The 18,280-nt window shown below is 52.8% G+C and overlaps 1 protein-coding gene across 3 annotated transcripts in view; it reads right to left on the bottom strand.

The window, feature by feature from the left end:
- LOC116956004 (rifampicin phosphotransferase-like) overlaps positions 1-18,280 on the bottom strand; it is a 114,619-nt gene that overhangs the window by 20,353 nt on the left and 75,986 nt on the right. For all 3 annotated transcript variants that reach the window (XM_076053972.1, XM_076053974.1, XM_076053973.1), the window contains exons 10-18: positions 12,241-12,406; positions 11,417-11,714; positions 6,663-6,769; positions 5,912-5,950; positions 4,912-5,107; positions 3,670-3,805; positions 2,863-2,939; positions 1,685-1,802; positions 1,003-1,100 (exon numbers count right to left, since the gene is read on the bottom strand). In XM_076053972.1, the coding sequence (XP_075910087.1) occupies positions 1,003-1,100; positions 1,685-1,802; positions 2,863-2,939; positions 3,670-3,805; positions 4,912-5,107; positions 5,912-5,950; positions 6,663-6,769; positions 11,417-11,714; positions 12,241-12,406 (1,235 nt within the window). The remainder of the gene's footprint in view (positions 1-1,002; positions 1,101-1,684; positions 1,803-2,862; positions 2,940-3,669; positions 3,806-4,911; positions 5,108-5,911; positions 5,951-6,662; positions 6,770-11,416; positions 11,715-12,240; positions 12,407-18,280) is intronic.

Genomic DNA, 18,280 nt, shown 5'->3' with positions numbered 1-18,280 from the left:
GATGATCGCAGTCATCCAAAGTTGATCGAAATCACGAAAGATGATCGCAATCAAAGATGATCACAATCACCAAAGATGATCGCAATCAAAGATGATCGCAATCACCAAAGATGATCGCAATCGCCAAAGGGGACGCCTGTAATGAAGGGGCCCCGTTTAGCGACAACAAACTTCGCTCTGGGATACTTCGTTACATTGTGGGCGCAATTATTATTTATGAACGTATTCTTGTCGTGATATAAAAATAATAAATAATTAATGGTGCACAACGGATCGATTGCTGACGTCCAGGGGGGCCACGGTGGTTAGGAGATGTTAACTCCCTCGCCTGGTGTACAGGAGGTTGTGGGTTCGATCCCGATCCTGAAGCCTGCTGCTGCTGTGTATTTGGAGTTTGTGGAGTTTGTGGAGTTCGTGGTGTCTCTCTCTCTCATCATCATCACGGTGGCTAAGAGATGTTAACTCCCTCGCCTGGTGTACAGGAGGTCCTGGGTTCGATCCCGACCCTGAAACCTGGTGCTGCTGCTGTGTATTTGGAGTTTGTGGAGTTTGTGGTGTCTCTCTCTCTCCCCGTGGTCGCGTGTATTTGTCTCCGGGTCTTTCGGTTTTTCCCTCCACATTTCGACGCCACGCACTAAGAGCACTTGGCTGCTGCTGTAATGAGCCACTTCCGTTGAGCTATCATTTGTGATAGCCAGGCCGCTTCAGTGTGGGCCTGACCTGGTCAAATTAAAAAAATGTTTTTAGTTTAGACGCCTCATTCAGGACTCAAATATCGCCCCTCATGGCTCTGACATTCCGTGAAGACACGGGCGGTGTAACAGTCAACAACATCCCCAGGCCGATACACAAGTCCCCTTGGTGTGTGTGACATTAAAGACTCCCGCCCCTCCCTCGGGGCTCCATCACCCCCCACCCCCCGTGCCCCCCCCCGCCCCCACGTCGCCAGCCCCCCCGCCCCCTCTGCCCCTCCCTCCCACGTCCCCCCCCCCACCCGCCCACCTGCAGGCCGAGCGAGCCGAGCTGCACAATGACGTCACGCGAGAGGCAGCAGCGCTCGGAGTCGTCGGGCGCCACCTCCCTCACCTCCACCCCCCCGTCTGGGGGGAGGACACCACGGGGGGTGGGGGGGGGGTAGAGGCGGGGTGGGGGTAGAGGCGGGGTGGGGGGGGGGTAGAGGCGGGGTGGGGGGGGGTAGAGGCGGGGTGGGGGGGGGTAGAGGCGGGGTGGGGGGGTAGAGGCGGGGTGGGGGGGTAGAGGCGGGGTGGGGGGGGTAGAGGCGGGGTGGGGGGGGTAGAGGCGGGGTGGGGGAGAGACGTCGTCACCCACTGCTGCTGTTACTTCTCCTTCGTGCGCACGGCTGATAGAGACGCAGAGCCAACAACGACAGTCGCTCGCTCGCTCGCTCTCTCTCCAGAGCAGCACCCCAGGGGTGGGTGGAGGTGGTGCTCACCTGTGGGGACCACCTGTGGGCACCAGCTGTGGGCACCAGCTCACCTGTGGGCACCAGCTGTGGGCACCAGCTGTGGGCACCACCTGTGGGTACCAGCTGTGGGTACCAGCTGTGGGCACCAGCTGTGGGCACCACCTGTGGGCACCAGCTGTGGGCACCACCTGTGGCCACCAGCTGTGGGCACCAGCTGTGGGTACCACCTGTGGGCACCAGCTGTGGCCACCAGCTCACCTGTGGGGACCAGCTGCTCGCGCTTGCTGCCGATTCGCTGGTGCAGCACGCGGGGCGGCCCGGTTGGGTGGCGCGCCAGGGTGATGGTGTCCGGCTCCGCAGATCCGCCCACCACCGACTGCATCATCATCATCGTCGACATCGTGGTCGTCATCATCATCGTCGTCATCATAGTCGTCATCATCGTCGTCGTCGTCATCATCATCGTCGTCGTCATCATCGTCATCATCATCATCATCGTCACAATCATCATCGTCATCATCATCATCGTCGTCGTCGTCATCGTTGTCGTCGTCGTCATCGTCGTCGTCGTCGTCATCGTCGTCATCATCAATCACGATCGTCGTCATCGTGCCGCCACCAGTCTCCAATGAGTGCACGAGTGAATGGTGGCCAACATCATTCCTGGCCGCCTTCGCCTCCCTAGCGGAGACGTTCACGCACCACCCCAGTGCCACTTCTCATTTGAGACTGAGTCAATCCTAGCGGAGGCCAACACTGGTGTTGGCCGTGAGCGGGAATCGAACTCGGGTTTCGCCGGGTTCGTTGCGCAGTACGCTAACCGCTACACGAGGGGATGGAGACATTCCGGTTCAGCTCGCTCGTTCGGGGCAGGAAGCCACGGAGGAGCTGGAAGGGAGCCAGAAAAACGATTGCCCGAGATCTGCCGTCCGCCAGTAGTGGGGGATGATTTGCTGAGTGTATTTCTCGATTGCGTCGTTTTGCCGGGTGTCATTTCTCAATTTGGCCAAACATTTGGAGCACTCTGCCTGCACACCACGCTGCACCACACCGCCCTGCACCACACTGCCTTGCACCACACCGCCCTGCACCACACCGCCCTGCACCACACCACCCTGCACCACACCGCCCTGCACCACACCACGCTGCACCACACCACCCTGCACCACACCGCCGTGCACCACACCGCCCTGCACCACACCCCCCTGCACCACACCGCCCTGAGCCACACTGCCCTGCACCACACCACCCTGCACCACACCGCCCTGCACCACATCGCCCTGCACCACCACAGCACCCTGCACCACCACAGCACCCTGCACCACCACAGCACCCTGCACCACCACAGCACCCTGCACCACCACAGCACCCTGCACCACCACAGCACCCTGCACCACCACAGCACCCTGCACCACCCCCGCGTGTGATGCTCGCACCTCCCCGAGGCCGTAGTTGGCGTTGATGACCATCCTCCCGGGGTGACCGCTCACCGGGTCACACGTGAACAGGACTCCTACACACAGGGACAAAGACAAAGACCCCCCCACCCGTAGTGTAGCCTTTACAGACTGTTGGGGCAAGTGCTGTTAGCGAGCAGCACCTATGAAGGCCGGCACGGCACACAGGTGGGTGGGGTGGCCAGAACCACGCCCGGCCGCCTTTGTCTCCCCAGTGGCGATGTTTACACACCGCAACCAGGTACTCCTACGCACACACACGCGCACACACACGTGAAGAGCACTCCTACACGCGCACACGAACGAACGGACGCACACCCGCACGTACAAATGACCATGTGTGTGTATGCATAAACGCACGCATGTACACATACATGCATGCACGTACGCCATATGCCAGTCTTGTACATACGTTGAACTTCTTTCGCACCGTACGTAGCCAACAGTGCTAATCGGAGGTGCTAGGGAAGCACAGCAAACTAACACACAACACGCAGTTCCAAACAAATGAGTTTGTCAACCGAGACGATTGACAAAAGTGCACAGCTCCAGTGGCTTCCTAATATCGGAAGAGCGTTCCAGACGGCCGCAGAAGCGCGTCCAAAAGCGTAGCGCGACGGCCAGCCAGAAGCCGCTGCCGCTGCTGCTGCGAGGATTCACGCGACGATGGTTCATGCTCCTTGACAAGATCGGTTGTGCTCGCTAAGAGCACTTGCCCCAACATCGTGAGCAGGCTACACGGGGGAGCTTTGTCTTTGTGCGTGCCACGGTGCCCTCGCCGTTCACCTGCCGCCTGCGCCGGCACCATCTGCTGCACGACGACGCCCATGTGGGAGGCGATGGGCTGGCCCCGCTGGCGGCGGTACTCCACGGCGGGGAAGGCGTAGAGGGAGGCCCAGCAGGCGCGCACCGCCACACACACCTGGGGCAGCGCACGCACCACCACCCGCCACCATCAGCACCACCACCATCAGCACCACCACCAGCAGCACCACCATCAGTACCACCACCATCACCACCACCAGCACCACCATCAGCACCACCACCATCAGCACCACCACCAGCACCACCACCAGCAGCACCACCACCAGCAGCACCACCATCAGCACCACCACCAGCACCACCACCAGCAGCACCACCACCAGCACCACCATCAGCACCACCACCATCAGCACCACCAGCAACAGCAGCAGCACCACCACCCGACACCGCTACTGGTGGTGGTGCTGGTGGTGGTGGTGCTGGTGGTGGTGCTGCTGGTGGTGCTGGTGATCGTGCTGGTGGTGCTGTTGCTGCTAATGGTACTGATGGTAGTGGTGCTGCTCATGGTGTTGTTGCTGGTGGTGCTGGTGATGGTGGTGCTGATGGTGCGGATGATGGCGAGGATGATTATGAAGATGATAAGCGAGCTCTAAGAACCGCATCTTCACAATCACGACATCCACTCTCCCCACTCCCCACTTTCACTCCCCACTCTCTCTCCCCACTCCCGACTCTCTCCCTGCACTCCCCACTCCCTCCACTCCCCACTCTCTCTCTTCACTCTCCACTCCTCTCTCCACTCCCCACTCTCTCTCTCTCTTCACTCTCCACTCTCCACTCTCTCCACTCCCCACTCCCTCCACTCCCCACTCTCTCTCTCTTCACTCTCCACTCCCCACTCTCCCCACTCCCCACTCCCTCCACTCCCCACTCTCTCTCTCTCTCCACTCCCCACTCCCTCCACTCCCCACTCTCTCTCTTCACTCTCCACTTCCCACTCCCCACTCTCTCTCCCCACTCCCGACTCTCTCTACACTCCCCAATCTCCCCACTCCCCACTCCCTCCACTCCCCACTCTCTCTCTCTTCACTCTCCACTCCCCACTCTCCCCACTCCCCACTCCCTCCACTCCCCACTCTCTCTTCACTCTCCACTCCCGACTCTCTCTCTCTACACTCCCCACTCTTCCCACTCCCCACTCCCTCCACTCCCCTCTCTCTCTCTCTCCACTCCCCACTCTCTCCCGCACGGTGGCCGGGCCCTGACCTGCTCCCACCCGGAGACGCCCAGCAGAGTCGAGAGTTGCCCCGCCGCCGACATCTCCTCCGTGTCCTCCCCGGCGGCGCTGGAGCGCACCGCCAGGCGGACCCCGGCCTCCAGCAGGCCGTTTCGCGACAGGGCCTCGCGCAGGGCGCCCGCCACGGCCTCCGCCACGGGAGCCGCGCAGAACAGCTGCGTGCACCTAGCCGGGCACGGGGCAGCCGGTCGCATTACGAGCGGGCGGCTCGCGGTGGGGCCGTTTGCAGGGGTTGGTGGTTCGAACCCAGCGCCCGCCCCGGTTAATACTTCCCCTGCAGCCGCCGTTTAACCAGGAGATGTGACATTGACCCAGTGAGACTGAGGGAACGGCATTGCCTGCTTTGCAAGGGGCGACCTGGGTTACATTGGGGGACTCTTCGCTGCAATGAGACTACTGCAGACAGTCTATACCTGTCATGTATGTACATGTATGTTGAACTTGTTTTCGCACCGTGCGAAGCCCACCCTGCTAATCGGAGGTGCGGGCGAAGGACAACAAACTCAACACAAAGAGCGGTTCTGAAGAAATAAGCCAATTAGTAAGGGTTGTCACAAAACGTGGCAATTAGTTACTAGTTCAGCACTAACCGGTTGTGTTGTAGAGTGAAACCCACTACAACATTTACAATTCGAGTAGCCGTAAAGTTTCGCTGGTGATTCCAATAGCAACAACAACCAGCTCCATCAGGCAATTAGCCATAATTCTGAGGAAGTCTCCGCTCTTAAATAGAGAAGTGAAGGTGATGTCCTCACTGTGAGCCGATCAGCACCAGAGGGGGGTGAATGCAGTCATAGTTTAACTTTGTTTGGTATTGCCTCTGAATCTCCAGTTGAAGACATCAATTCTCCCCACTTAAAGATGAGTGGCGGCCTTAATTGGTGCTTGCCGAGAGCGCTTGGCCCAACAGCATGTGGAGGTTACGCGGGGGACCTTTGTCATTTTGTGTGCTCAGCAACCACAACGCACCTGGAGCAGGAGTCCTGCAGGTCTCCCGTGACTCTCCCGCTGCGTACACGGGGCGGGGAGAGAGGGGGGGGGGGAGAGTGTCAGAGAGTAGGGGGAGCGTTTGGGAGCGTAGGGGAAAGCAGGGGAGAATTTAAGAGGGTTAGGGAGAGTGGGGGAGAGTGTGAGCGAGTAGGACAGACGCTAAATTTCGATTTAAAGCTTTCGTGACTGCAAGGATTCATCTTCTTTGGTTCTTTCGGTAAAGTCACGTAGAATGAGAATAAAATAATAAAATAATAAAATAAAATAACACGATTAAATTCTCACGACGTCTCGGCCACAACAGAAGAAGGCCACTTGTGCTGTGGCCGAAACGTCGCGAGAATTTTATTGTGTTGTTTTATTTTATTAAATTTATTACTTTATTCTCATTCTATGTGACTTTACCGAAAGAACCAAAGAAGAAGAGGGCAGACGTTGTGAGAGTGAGTGAAATGAGGAGAGAGTGGGGTTAGAGCGGGAGAAACAAGAGGGGAGAGAGCGGGGGAGAATGTGAGAGCGTTGGGGAGGCTGTGGGAGAGGCTAGCGGAGGGTGTGAGAGAGACGTAACGAATCACGGGACGGACACACGCAGCCAGCACGGCTGACGCGTCGCAGCGTCTCGAATGGAGTGGCCGCGTGCGTCGGAGGTGGGGGGTTATTGGGGGGGGGGGGGGGCGGAGGAGGAGGAGGCGGCGAGGGGGGCCGGGAGCGTCCGGGAGGAGCGACTCACCAGGCCAGGTCGGAGAGTTGCCGCACGGAGAGGGCGAGGGTCGGGTCGGCGGACACGTGGAGGTCGAATGCGGCGACGGTGAGGCAGACCCCGCGAGGAACCGTGTACTGCGCGGCACACGGCACCCACCCGTCTATGTACGCACGTGTGTATGTTGCACTTCTTTCGCACCGTACGTAGCCAACCACGCTAATCGGAGGAGCGGGGGGAAGGACAACAACACTAAACACAGAGAGCGGTTCTGAATAAATTTTGATTTAAAGCTTTCGTGACTGCAGTAATTCATATTCTTAGCTCTTTCGGTAAAGTCACGTTGAAGGGAAACAATAAAATAATAATATATATAAAACAATAAAAAAATTCGACCATAACATAAACGTCGTGAGAATTTTTATTGTTTTATATATATTATTATTTTATTGTTTACCTTCAACATGACTTTACCGAAATAACTAAGAATATGGGTTCTGAATAAGTTTGTCAATCTCGACGATGATGTAAAAGTGCACAGCTCCAGTGGCTTCCTAATATCGCAAGGAAGAGCGTTCCAGACGGCTGTGAAAGCTCAACCGAAAGCGCGCGATCCCTCCCCCCCCCCGCCGCGCACCTGCGATTAGCACCGTTGGCTTCGTACGGTGCAAAATAAATCCAACGCACGCACACACAGATACACAGATACACAGACAGACACAACAAAGATCCCTTGTATAGCCTTAACAGACTGTAGGGGCAAGTGCTGTTAGCGAGCACCTATGAAGGCCAGAAGGGTATACGAGGTGGTGAGTGGCCAGCACCACGCCCGACCGCCTTTGTCTCCCCAGTGACGATGTTTACACACCGCACCAGGTACTAATTTCAGGCTGAGTCGACCTAGAGGAGGCCCAGGACCGGTTTAGATAATCGTCACTGGGTGTTGGCCGTGAGCGAGAATCGAACCCGGGTCGCCAGGTTAATAGCGCAGCGTGCTAACCGCTACAATACCGCTCCCCATTACGGACACACACAGACACACACAGAGACACACAGACACACACAGACACACAGACACAACAACAACCGCCATTCGCCACTAAGTGGCGGTGACGTCACCACGACGCTTGTGCCAGGCCATGTGCACCTTGAGGCCACGTGAAGTGTCGAACGCCCGCTGACAGGCGGTCACGGGGCAGACCCAGGTGCCACGGGTCGACTGACTGAGATGACTGGCTGATGCACCACCTGTGCCCCCTAATGTGCCAACCTGCTGTGCATTAGCCACCCGGCGCTCCGCTCGTTGTTGTGAGCGTCGCTCCTCCGCCCTCCGTTGTTGTTGGAGGGCGACTGCCTCCAACTGCCCAGTAGCGTCCTTCACGAGCCTCCTCCACAGAGGCCGATCTTAACACCGCTGGTACCAGTCATTGGCAAGTCCACTCAGCTCCACGTCCTCCTGTACCACATCACTCCATCTCTTCTCTAGCCCATGCACCCGTTTAGCCCCCTCAATCCGGCCAAACAAAAGCTGTTTCGGCATGCGGTGGCTGGGCATACGGGCTACATGACCCAGCCAACGCAGCCTTGCCTGCCGGTGGAGCTCACCGATGGGACCTTGCCCAGATCTTTCAAAGATTTATGAGCTCCTCACACAATTCAGCCTGGTTAAACCCAGGATGGATCGTAGGCAGGCTAGTCTAAATGTTTCTAACCGGCGAAGATGTTCCATTAGGGGGGTGCACGTTTCGCAAGCGTAGAAAAGGGAGGGAATGACCGTGGTCGAGAAGACCTGAAGCTTAGTGCGGAGCAACAGACGAGGTAGCTTCCACACAGCGTTACGCAACCGATGAAAAGATATTGCCACTCGACTGATTCGGAGTGAGACCTCTGCTGTTAAACTGGAGCCGGTCATAAGCACACTGCCCAGGTATGGGAAACTCTCCACTCTCTCCATAACTGCCCCATCACCGATTGGGAGTTGTGGGGGTGGAGTGTCCCATGGTACAAAATACCCAGGCAGTTTTGGTGGGGCTGATGGTAAGGCCCCATCTCTTAGTGGCACGCTCCAGTCTCAGCAGCAGTGTCTCCAACTCCTCCTCTGAATGAGCAGCTATTACCAAATTATCAGCATACAAAACGTGGTTGAGCAATAGGGAGCCATCGCTTCACTGCACCCGGGCATCGATAAGCCTCCCATTGTATCTGTACCAAATGGAGATTCCCCCTGTACAGCTATTGAAGGCTTCACGAACTACGTGGTCAAAATAGACGTTAAATAATGTGGGAGCCAGAGGACATCCCTGTCGCACCCCAAGGTGTACAGGGAATGGCTCTGACTCCCGGCCACGTAGTTTTACCCAGGCCCGCTCACCATCATGAAGGTGCTTAATGATCGTGAGCAGAGGGTCAGTGACTCCAAAAGCACGAAGAACAACCCAGAGCCCAGGCCTACTGATGGTATCATAGGCCTTGACCAGGTCAATAAAGCAGGGATGCAGGTCTTGTTGGAATTCCCTACACCTCTGCTGTAGCAGACAGACAGAAAATATGGCATCTGTGCAGGACCGCCCTTTCCTGAAACCGTATCGGGGCTCCGCAAGCCTTTACTCAGCATGCCTGGCAAGGCGATGTTGAATAATCCTTGCCAGGACCTTTCCCAGCACACTCAGGAGTGAGATGCCCCTGTAGTTGTTACAGTCTGTGCGGTCCCCCTTCTTAAAGAGGGGGACCACCAGGGCATCCTTCCAATCCTGCAGAACCCGTCCAGTGGTCCAGACTGTTGTTATGATGTCATAGAAGGCAGTCTGTACACAAACGCCACCCTCCCTCAGCATTTCGCTTGGGAGATCATCTCTACCCGGTGCCTTTCCTGGTCTCAGACTCCGGATCGCCTTCAGTATTTCCTCAACAGATGGCACCTCAGCCAGCCACTCACAGGGGGTGACTTCTTCCAATATTTGAGGCACTTCAGCCTCAGCAGGGTCATCCCCACTTTGTGCCACGATGTTTTACTGGCTGAGGGATTTCCCCTCCCCGAGGACCTCACAGAAATGCTTAGCAAATCTACAAACCTGTTCCTGGGGGTCGGAGATTGGATCACTGTTTTTTCCCCTAATGATGCTAATAGGTGTGGCACTGCAGGTTACTTTTTTGATGGAGTTAAATAGAGATTTGTGATCGCGGGCCACGGAGGCAAACTCCATCTCCTCAGCAACCCGCGACCACCACCCATCCTTGCAGCACCTCACAGCTCTCCGATCCTCTGAGCGAAGGCTGCGGTAAGCCTGCTCATTGTCTGACGTGGGATTCTGTAGCCGATGACAGTGGGCCTGTCACTTTTTCTCAACCATCCTGAACACCTCCTCAGTCAGCCAGGGTCTCTGGGGAGGTCTGGACCGCGTACCCAAAGCAGCCATTGCAGCTGCATGAGTCACAGTCTTAAACCTCACCCATTTACCCTCGACATCAGGAGGAGTGGGGGACGATGCCAACCCCAGCCGCAAGCGATGATGAAATTCTCGCTTGCAACTTTCATCAGATAACTGAGACCAGGCCACTTAAGTTTGGAATGGGGTCCTGGGTGTACACCCACCACCGGAGTGGAAGAATGGCAGGCGCATCTTACAGATGACTAGTCAATGGTCAGAGGGCAGATCAGCTCCACGGTAGGTCCTGGTGTCAAGGACATGGGCTCGCATCCGCTGGTCTGTCACTATGTAGTCCAGCAGATGTTCTTGCTTGGACCCGGCATGCATCCATGATGTTGTGTGGATGTGCCGATGCCGGAACAGCATGTTGGTAATTACAAGCCCATGGGCTGCACAAAAATCTAACAGCCTCCTAGCGTTGTTATTGAGCTGATCTGGCCCATGCCCTCCAATCACTCCAGACCAGGTGCCAGCATCATGGCCAACTCGGGCATTGAAGTCACCCAACAAGATGACTCTATCCCGAGGGGCCACTTTAGCCAGCACCTGTGACAGGAGGTCATAGAAGGCAACTGACTCATCGGCTTTGCCTGCATCCCTCCATGGATGTTCGTCTTTGGTGGGGGCATAAGTAACCACGACCACCACTCCTTGCCTCCGGTTGATGGGAAGGTGAGCCCAAAGTAGCCTGGGGCTTACAGCTTCCCACAGCTCACCGCCACGCTCCCACGCCCCCTTCATTCTTTTGTTCAAAAGAAGAGCCACACCCTGCTGTTTGGCAGTCTGCTGAACCGAGTAGAGGACTGTCCACCCCTCATGGTGGCAGGAGCCAGAACCGGTCCACCGGGCCTCCTGAATGCCACAGAGATCCAGGCGGTACCGGTCCAGCTCCTGACAGAGGAGTGGCAGCCTCTCCATCTGCAGTGATCGTTCGAACATTCCACGTGGGCACACGAAGTGGCTTTTCGTCGTTTCTGGAGGAGCCCCGAGGGTAGAGATTCAATCTCCTGGCTCCGCCTATTGGGGTTTGGCCAGGAGACGTCATAGACGCCTGTCCCCCCGGGGCCTCCGGCACAAGCATATTGGTTACATATTTCAGTCGTGGTTTAGTGGTAAATTTTTGAAAGTGGGGGGGTTACCAGCCCCTCGCACCCGTCCAGAGCCCCCGTTTAGCCACTGTGGTGGTCACAGACGCCATGAGGGGAGGAGCCAATCGGAATTGGCCCTCCCCCCACAGCACTGTCGACGACATAGTTGCCCGTCCGGCACCCCGACGAGGTAGGGGGTTGTTTTGCCGGACACACACACAGACACACACACACTCAGACACACACAGCCAGCCACGCCGTCACTCACCGGCACCGGCGCGGTGCCCTGCCCCGCCGCGCTGAGCGTCGCGAGCTGCGCGGCTTTGCCGCCCACGGCGCTCAGCGCCCTGCGGCAGCGAGCGTCGTGCAGCGCCAGCACGAGGTCCGGCTCCAGAGGCTCCAGAGGCTCCAGAGGCTCCAGAGGCTCCAGAGACTCCAGAGGCTCCAGAGGCTCCAGAGGCTCCCCAGACTCGCCCACGGCCCCCTCCAGCTCCACGGGACGATGCTCGCGGATCACCGCCGGAGGCGTGCGAGCTCCTCCTCCTCTCGCGCCGTGCCCTTCTTGACTGCGTCGTGATCATCGTTGTCAACATCATCATCATTGTCACGATCATCATCACCGTAATCATCATCCTCGTCATCATTGTCAAAATCATCATCGGCGTCATCACCGTAATCATCGTTATCGTCATCTTCATCATCAACATCATCATTGTTACCATCGCCATCATTATCGTCATCATCGTCGTCACTGTCGTGATGTTATCGTGACGTTTTTTAGCAGGGCTCCGAAAACGGATGAGTAAACACCGCTAATAGAATTCTAGTTCTGCTGCTGCTGCTAATACAGCTGACACTGCTGCTTCCAGTTCTGCTGTTGCTACAGCTGACACTGTTCATTATATTTCAGCTGCCACTGCTACTTCTATTCCTACTGCTGCTAGCTACAGCTGCAACAGTGCACACTAATTCTCGTTACGTCGCTACTCCTACTGCTGCCACTGCTACTTCTCGTCATGCTGCTGCTGCTAGCTACAGCTGCCACTGCTACTTCTCGTCGTGCTGCTGCTGCTGCTGACCCAGCTCCTTCACCTGCGTCGGCACAGCCGCACGGTTCCCCATCCGCGGACGTCGTTGTCCAGGAGGTAGCTGGAGGTGCAGTCGTCGTGGTGGACGAGCGCCCGGCCCGGCGCCACCTGCAGGCGGCTGCGGCTCCCGTCTCGGCCGGGCTGGACGAGCAGGCGGTGCGTGCGCCCGCCTGCTCGCGGGGACACGGGGACACGGGGACACGTTCATTGGTGCTGCCACTCACCCGGTTGTTGTCGTTGCTTTGTTTGTTGTTGTTGTTTAGAAACGTGCGTTATTCAGATTGTTTAGAAGGCAGGGGGTTGGCAATCAAGATAATGAGAAAATAATTTTGGTTCCAATTCGCCGAATACAAGACGGTGGCGGTCCCTTAATAGATAACGGTCACAGAGCAGCAGTCGTTGATGGGCCTTCCATGGTAAACTGGACTCCCATGGTAAACTGGACTCCCATGGTAAACTGGACTCCCATGGTAAATTGGACTCCCATGATGAACTGAACTCCTATGGTGAAATGAACTTCCATGGTAAACTGGACTTCCATGGTAAATTGGACTTCCATGGTAAACTGGACTTCCATGGTAAAATGGACTTCCATAGTAAACTGGACTTCCATGGTAAACTGGACTCCCATGGTAAACTGGACTCCCATGGTAAATTGGACTCCTATGGTGAAATGAACTTCCATGGTAAACTGGACTTCCATGGTAAACTGGACTCCCATGGTAAACTGGACTCCCATGGTAAATTGGACTCCTATGGTGAAATGAACTTCCATGGTAAACTGGACTTCCATGGTAAACTGGACTCCTATGGTGAAATGAACTTCCATAGTAAACTGGACTTCCATGGTAAATTGGACTTCCATGGTAAACTGGACTTCCATGGTAAATTGGACTCCCATGATGAACTGGACTCCTATGGTGAAATGAACTTCCATGGTAAACTGGACTTCAATGGTTAACTGGACTCCTATGGTGAAATTAACTCCCATGGTAAACTGGACTCCCATGGTAAACTGGACTCCCATGGTAAACTGGACTCCTATGGTGAAATTAACTTCCATGGTAAACTGGACTTCCATGGTAAACTGGACTTCTATGGTGAAATGAACTTCCATGGTAAACTGGACTTCCATGGTAAACTGGACTCCTATGGTGAAATGAACTTCCATGGTAAACTGGACTTCCATGGTAAACTGGACTCCTATGGTGAAATTAACTCCCATGGTAAACTGGACACCCATGGTAAACTGGACTCCCATGGTAAACTGGATTCCTATGGTGAAATGAACTTCCATGGTAAACTGTACTCCCATGGTAAACTGGACCCCCATGGTAAATTGGACTCCCATGATGAACTGAACTCCTATGGTGAAATTAACTTAAATGGTAAACTGGACTTCCATGGTAAACTGGACTCCTATGGTGAAATGAACTTCCATGGTAAACTGGACTTCCATAGTAAACTGGACTTCCATGGTAAACTGGACTCCCATGGTAAACTGGACTCCCATGGTAAATTGGACTCCCATGATGAACTGGACTCCTATGGTAAACTGGACTCCCATGGCAAATTGGACTTCCATGGTAAACTGGACTTCCATGGTAAACTGGACTCCTATGGTGAAATTAACTTCCATGGTAAAATGGACTTCCATAGTAAACTGGACTTCCATGGTAAACTGGACTCCCATGGTAAACTGGACTCCCATGGTAAATTTGACTCCTATGGTGAAATGAAGTTCCATGGTAAACTGGACTTCCATGGTAAACTGGACTCCTATGGTGAAATGAACTTCCATAGTAAACTGGACTTCCATGGTAAATTGGACTTCCATGGTAAACTGGACTTCCATGGTAAACTGGACTCCCATGATGAACTGGACTCCTATGGTGAAATGAACTTCCATGGTAAACTAGACTTCCATGGTAAACTAGACTCCTATGGTAAACTGGACTCCCATGGTAAACTGGACTCCCATGGTAAATTGGACTCCCATGATGAACTGGACTCCTATGGTAAACTGGACTCCCATGGTAAACTGGACTCCCATGGGAAACTGGACTCCCATGGTAAACTGGACTCCCATGGTAAATTGGACTCCCATGATGAACTGGACTCCTTTGGTAAACTGGACTCCCATGGCAAATTGGACTTCCATGGTAAACTGGACTTCCATGGTAAACTAGACTCCTATGGTGAAATTAACTTCCATGGTAAAATGGACTTCCATAGTAAACTGGACTTCCATGGTAAACTGGACTCCCATGGTAAACTGGACTCCCATGGTAAATTGGACTCCTATGGTGAAATGAACTTCCATGGTAAACTGGATACCCCATGGTAAACTGGACTCCCATGGTAAATTGGACTACTATGGTGAAATGAACTTCCATGGTAAACTGGACTTCCATGGTAAATTGGACTTCCATGGTAAACTGGACTCCATGGTAAAATGGACTTCCATAGTAAACTGGACTTCCATGGTAAACTGGACTCCCATGGTAAACTGGACTCCCATGGTAAATTGGACTCCTATGGTGAAATGAACTTCCATGGTAAACTGGACTTCCATGGTAAACTGGACTCCCATGGTAAACTGGACTCCCATGGTAAATTGGACTCCTATGGTGAAATGAACTTCCATGGTAAACTGGACTTCCATGGTAAATTGGACTCCTATGGTGAATTGAACTTCCATAGTAAACTGGACTTCCATGGTAAATTGGACTTCCATGGTAAACTGGACTTCCATGGTAAATTGGACTCCCATGATGAACTGGACTCCTATGGTGAAATGAACTTCCATGGTAAACTGGACTTCAATGGTTAACTGGACTCCTATGGTGAAATTAACTCCCATGGTAAACTGGACTCCCATGGTAAACTGGACTCCCATGGTAAACTGGACTCCTATGGTGAAATTAAGTTCCATGGTAAACTGGACTTCCATGGTAAACTGGACTTCTATGGTGAAATGAACTTCCATGGTAAACTGGACTTCCATGGTAAACTGGACTCCTATGGTGAAATGAACTTCCATGGTAAACTGGACTTCCATGGTAAACTGGACTCCTATGGTGAAATTAACTCCCATGGTAAACTGGACTCCCATGGTAAACTGGACTCCCATGGTAAACTGGACTCCTATGGTGAAATGAACTTCCATGGTAAACTGGACTCCCATGGTAAACTGGACTCCTATGGTAAATTGGACTCCCATGGGAAATTGGACTCCCATGATGAACTGGACTCCTATGGTGAAATGAACTTCCATGGTAAACTGGACTTCCATGGTAAACTGGACTTCTATGGTGAAATGAACTTCCATGGTAAACTGGACTCCCATGGTAAACTGGACTCCTATGGTAAATTGGACTCCCATGGGAAATTGGACTCCCATGATGAACTGGACTCCTATGGTGAAATTAACTTCCATGGTAAACTGGACTCCCATGGTAAACTGGACTCCCATGGTAAATTGGACTCCCATGATGAACTGAACTCCTATGGTGAAATGAACTTCCATGGTAAATTGGACTTCCATGGTAAACTGGACTCCATGGTAAAATGGACTTCCATAGTAAACTGGACTTCCATGGTAAACTGGACTCCCATGGTAAACTGGACTCCCATGGTAAATTGGACTCCTATGGTGAAATGAACTTCCATGGTAAACTGGACTTCCATGGTAAACTGGACTCCCATGGTAAACTGGACTCCCATGGTAAATTGAACTCCTATGGTGAAATGAACTTCCATGGTAAACTGGACTTCCATGGTAAATTGGACTCCTATGGTGAAATGAACTTCCATAGTAAACTGGACTTCCATGGTAAATTGGACTTCCATGGTAAACTGGACTTCCATGGTAAATTTGACTCCCATGATGAACTGGACTCCTATGGTGAAATGAACTTCCATGGTAAACTGGACTTCAATGGTTAACTGGACTCCTATGGTGAAATTAACTCCCATGGTAAACTGGACTCCCATGGTAAACTGGACTCCCATGGTAAACTGGACTATGGTGAAATTAACTTCCATGGTAAACTGGACTTCCATGGTAAACTGCACTTCTATGGTGAAATGAACTTCCATGGTAAACTGGACTTCCATGGTAAACTGGACTCCTATGGTGAAATGAACTTCCATGGTAAACTGGACTTCCATGGTAAACTGGACTCCTATGGTGAAATTAACTCCCATGGTAAACTGGACTCCCATGGTAAACTGGACTCCTATGGTGAAATGAACTTCCATGGTAAACTGTACTCCAATGGTAAACTGGACCCCCATGGTAAATTGGACTCCCATGATGAACTGAACTCCTATGGTGAAATGAACTTAAATGGTAAACTGGACTTCCATGGTAAACTGGACTCCTATGGTGAAATGAACTTCCATGGTAAACTGGACTTCCATAGTAAACTGGACTTCCATGGTAAACTGGACTCCCATGGTAAACTGGACTCCCATGGTAAATTGGATTTCCATGATGAACTGGACTCCTATGGTAAACTGGACTCCCATGGTAAACTGGACTCCCATGGTAAACTGGACTCCCATGGTAAATTGGACTCCCATGATGAACTGGACTCCTATGTTAAACTGGACTCCCATGGCAAATTGGACTTCCATGGTAAACTGGACTCCTATGGTGAAATGAACTTCCATGGTAAACTGGACTTCCACGGTAAACTGGACTCCTATGGTGAAATGAACTTCCATGGTAAACTGGACTTCCATAGTAAACTGGACTCCCATGGTAAACTGGACTCCCATGGTAAACTGGACTCCTATGGTGAAATGAAGTTCCATGGTAAACTGGACTTCCATGGTAAACTGGACTCCTATGGTGAAATGAACTTCCATAGTAAACTGGACTTCCATGGTAAATTGGACTTCCATGGTAAACTGGACTTCCATGGTAAACTGGACTCCCATGATGAACTGGACTCCTATGGTGAAATGAACTTCCATGGTAAACTGGACTTCCATGGTAAACTGGACTCCTATGGTGAAATGAACTTCCATGGTAAACTGGACTCCCATGGTAAACTGGACTCCCATGGTAAATTGGACTCCTATGGTGAAATGAACTTCCATGGTAAACTGGACTTCCATGGTAAACTGGACTCCTATGGTGAAATGAACTTCCATAGTAAACTGGACTTCCATGGTAAATTGGACTTCCATGGTAAACTGGACTTCCATGGTAAACTGGACTCCCATGATGAACTGGACTCCTATGGTGAAATGAACTTCCATGGTAAACTGGACTTCCATGGAAAACTGGACTCCTATGGTGAAATTAACTCCCATGGTAAACTGGACTCCCATGGTAAACTGGACTCCTATGGTGAAATTAACTTCCATGGTAAACTGGACTTCCATGGAAAACTGGACTTCTATGGTGAAATGAACTTCCATGGTAAACTGGACTCCCATGGTAAACTGGACTCCCATGGTAAATTGGACTCCCATGGGAAATTGGACTCCCATGATGAACTGGACTCCTATGGTGAAATGAACTTCCATGGTAAACTGGACTCCCATGGTAAACTGGACTCCCATGGTAAATTGGACTCCCATGATGAACTGAACTCCTATGGTGAAATGAACTTCCATGGTAAATTGGACTTCCATGGTAAACTGGACTCCATGGTAAAATGGACTTCCATAGTAAACTGGACTTCCATGGTAAACTGGACTCCCATGGTAAACTGGACTCCCATGGTAAATTGGACTCCTATGGTGAAATGAACTTCCATGGTAAACTGGACTTCCATGGTAAACTGGACTCCCATGGTAAACTGGACTCCCATGGTAAATTGGACTCCTATGGTGAAATGAACTTCCATGGTAAACTGGACTTCCATGGTAAATTGGACTCCTATGGTGAAATGAACTTCCATAGTAAACTGGACTTCCATGGTAAATTGGACTTCCATGGTAAACTGGACTTCCATGGTAAATTGGACTCCCATGATGAACTGGACTCCTATGGTGAAATGAACTTCCATGGTAAACTGGACTTCAAT

Source organism: Petromyzon marinus, chromosome 63 (assembly GCF_048934315.1).
Source record: "Petromyzon marinus isolate PM22_M1 ecotype Great Lakes invasive population chromosome 63, UKy_Petmar_22M1.pri1.0, whole genome shotgun sequence".
NCBI lineage: Eukaryota > Metazoa > Chordata > Hyperoartia > Petromyzontiformes > Petromyzontidae > Petromyzon > Petromyzon marinus.
This window is presented reverse-complemented; position numbering and strand designations above follow the sequence as displayed.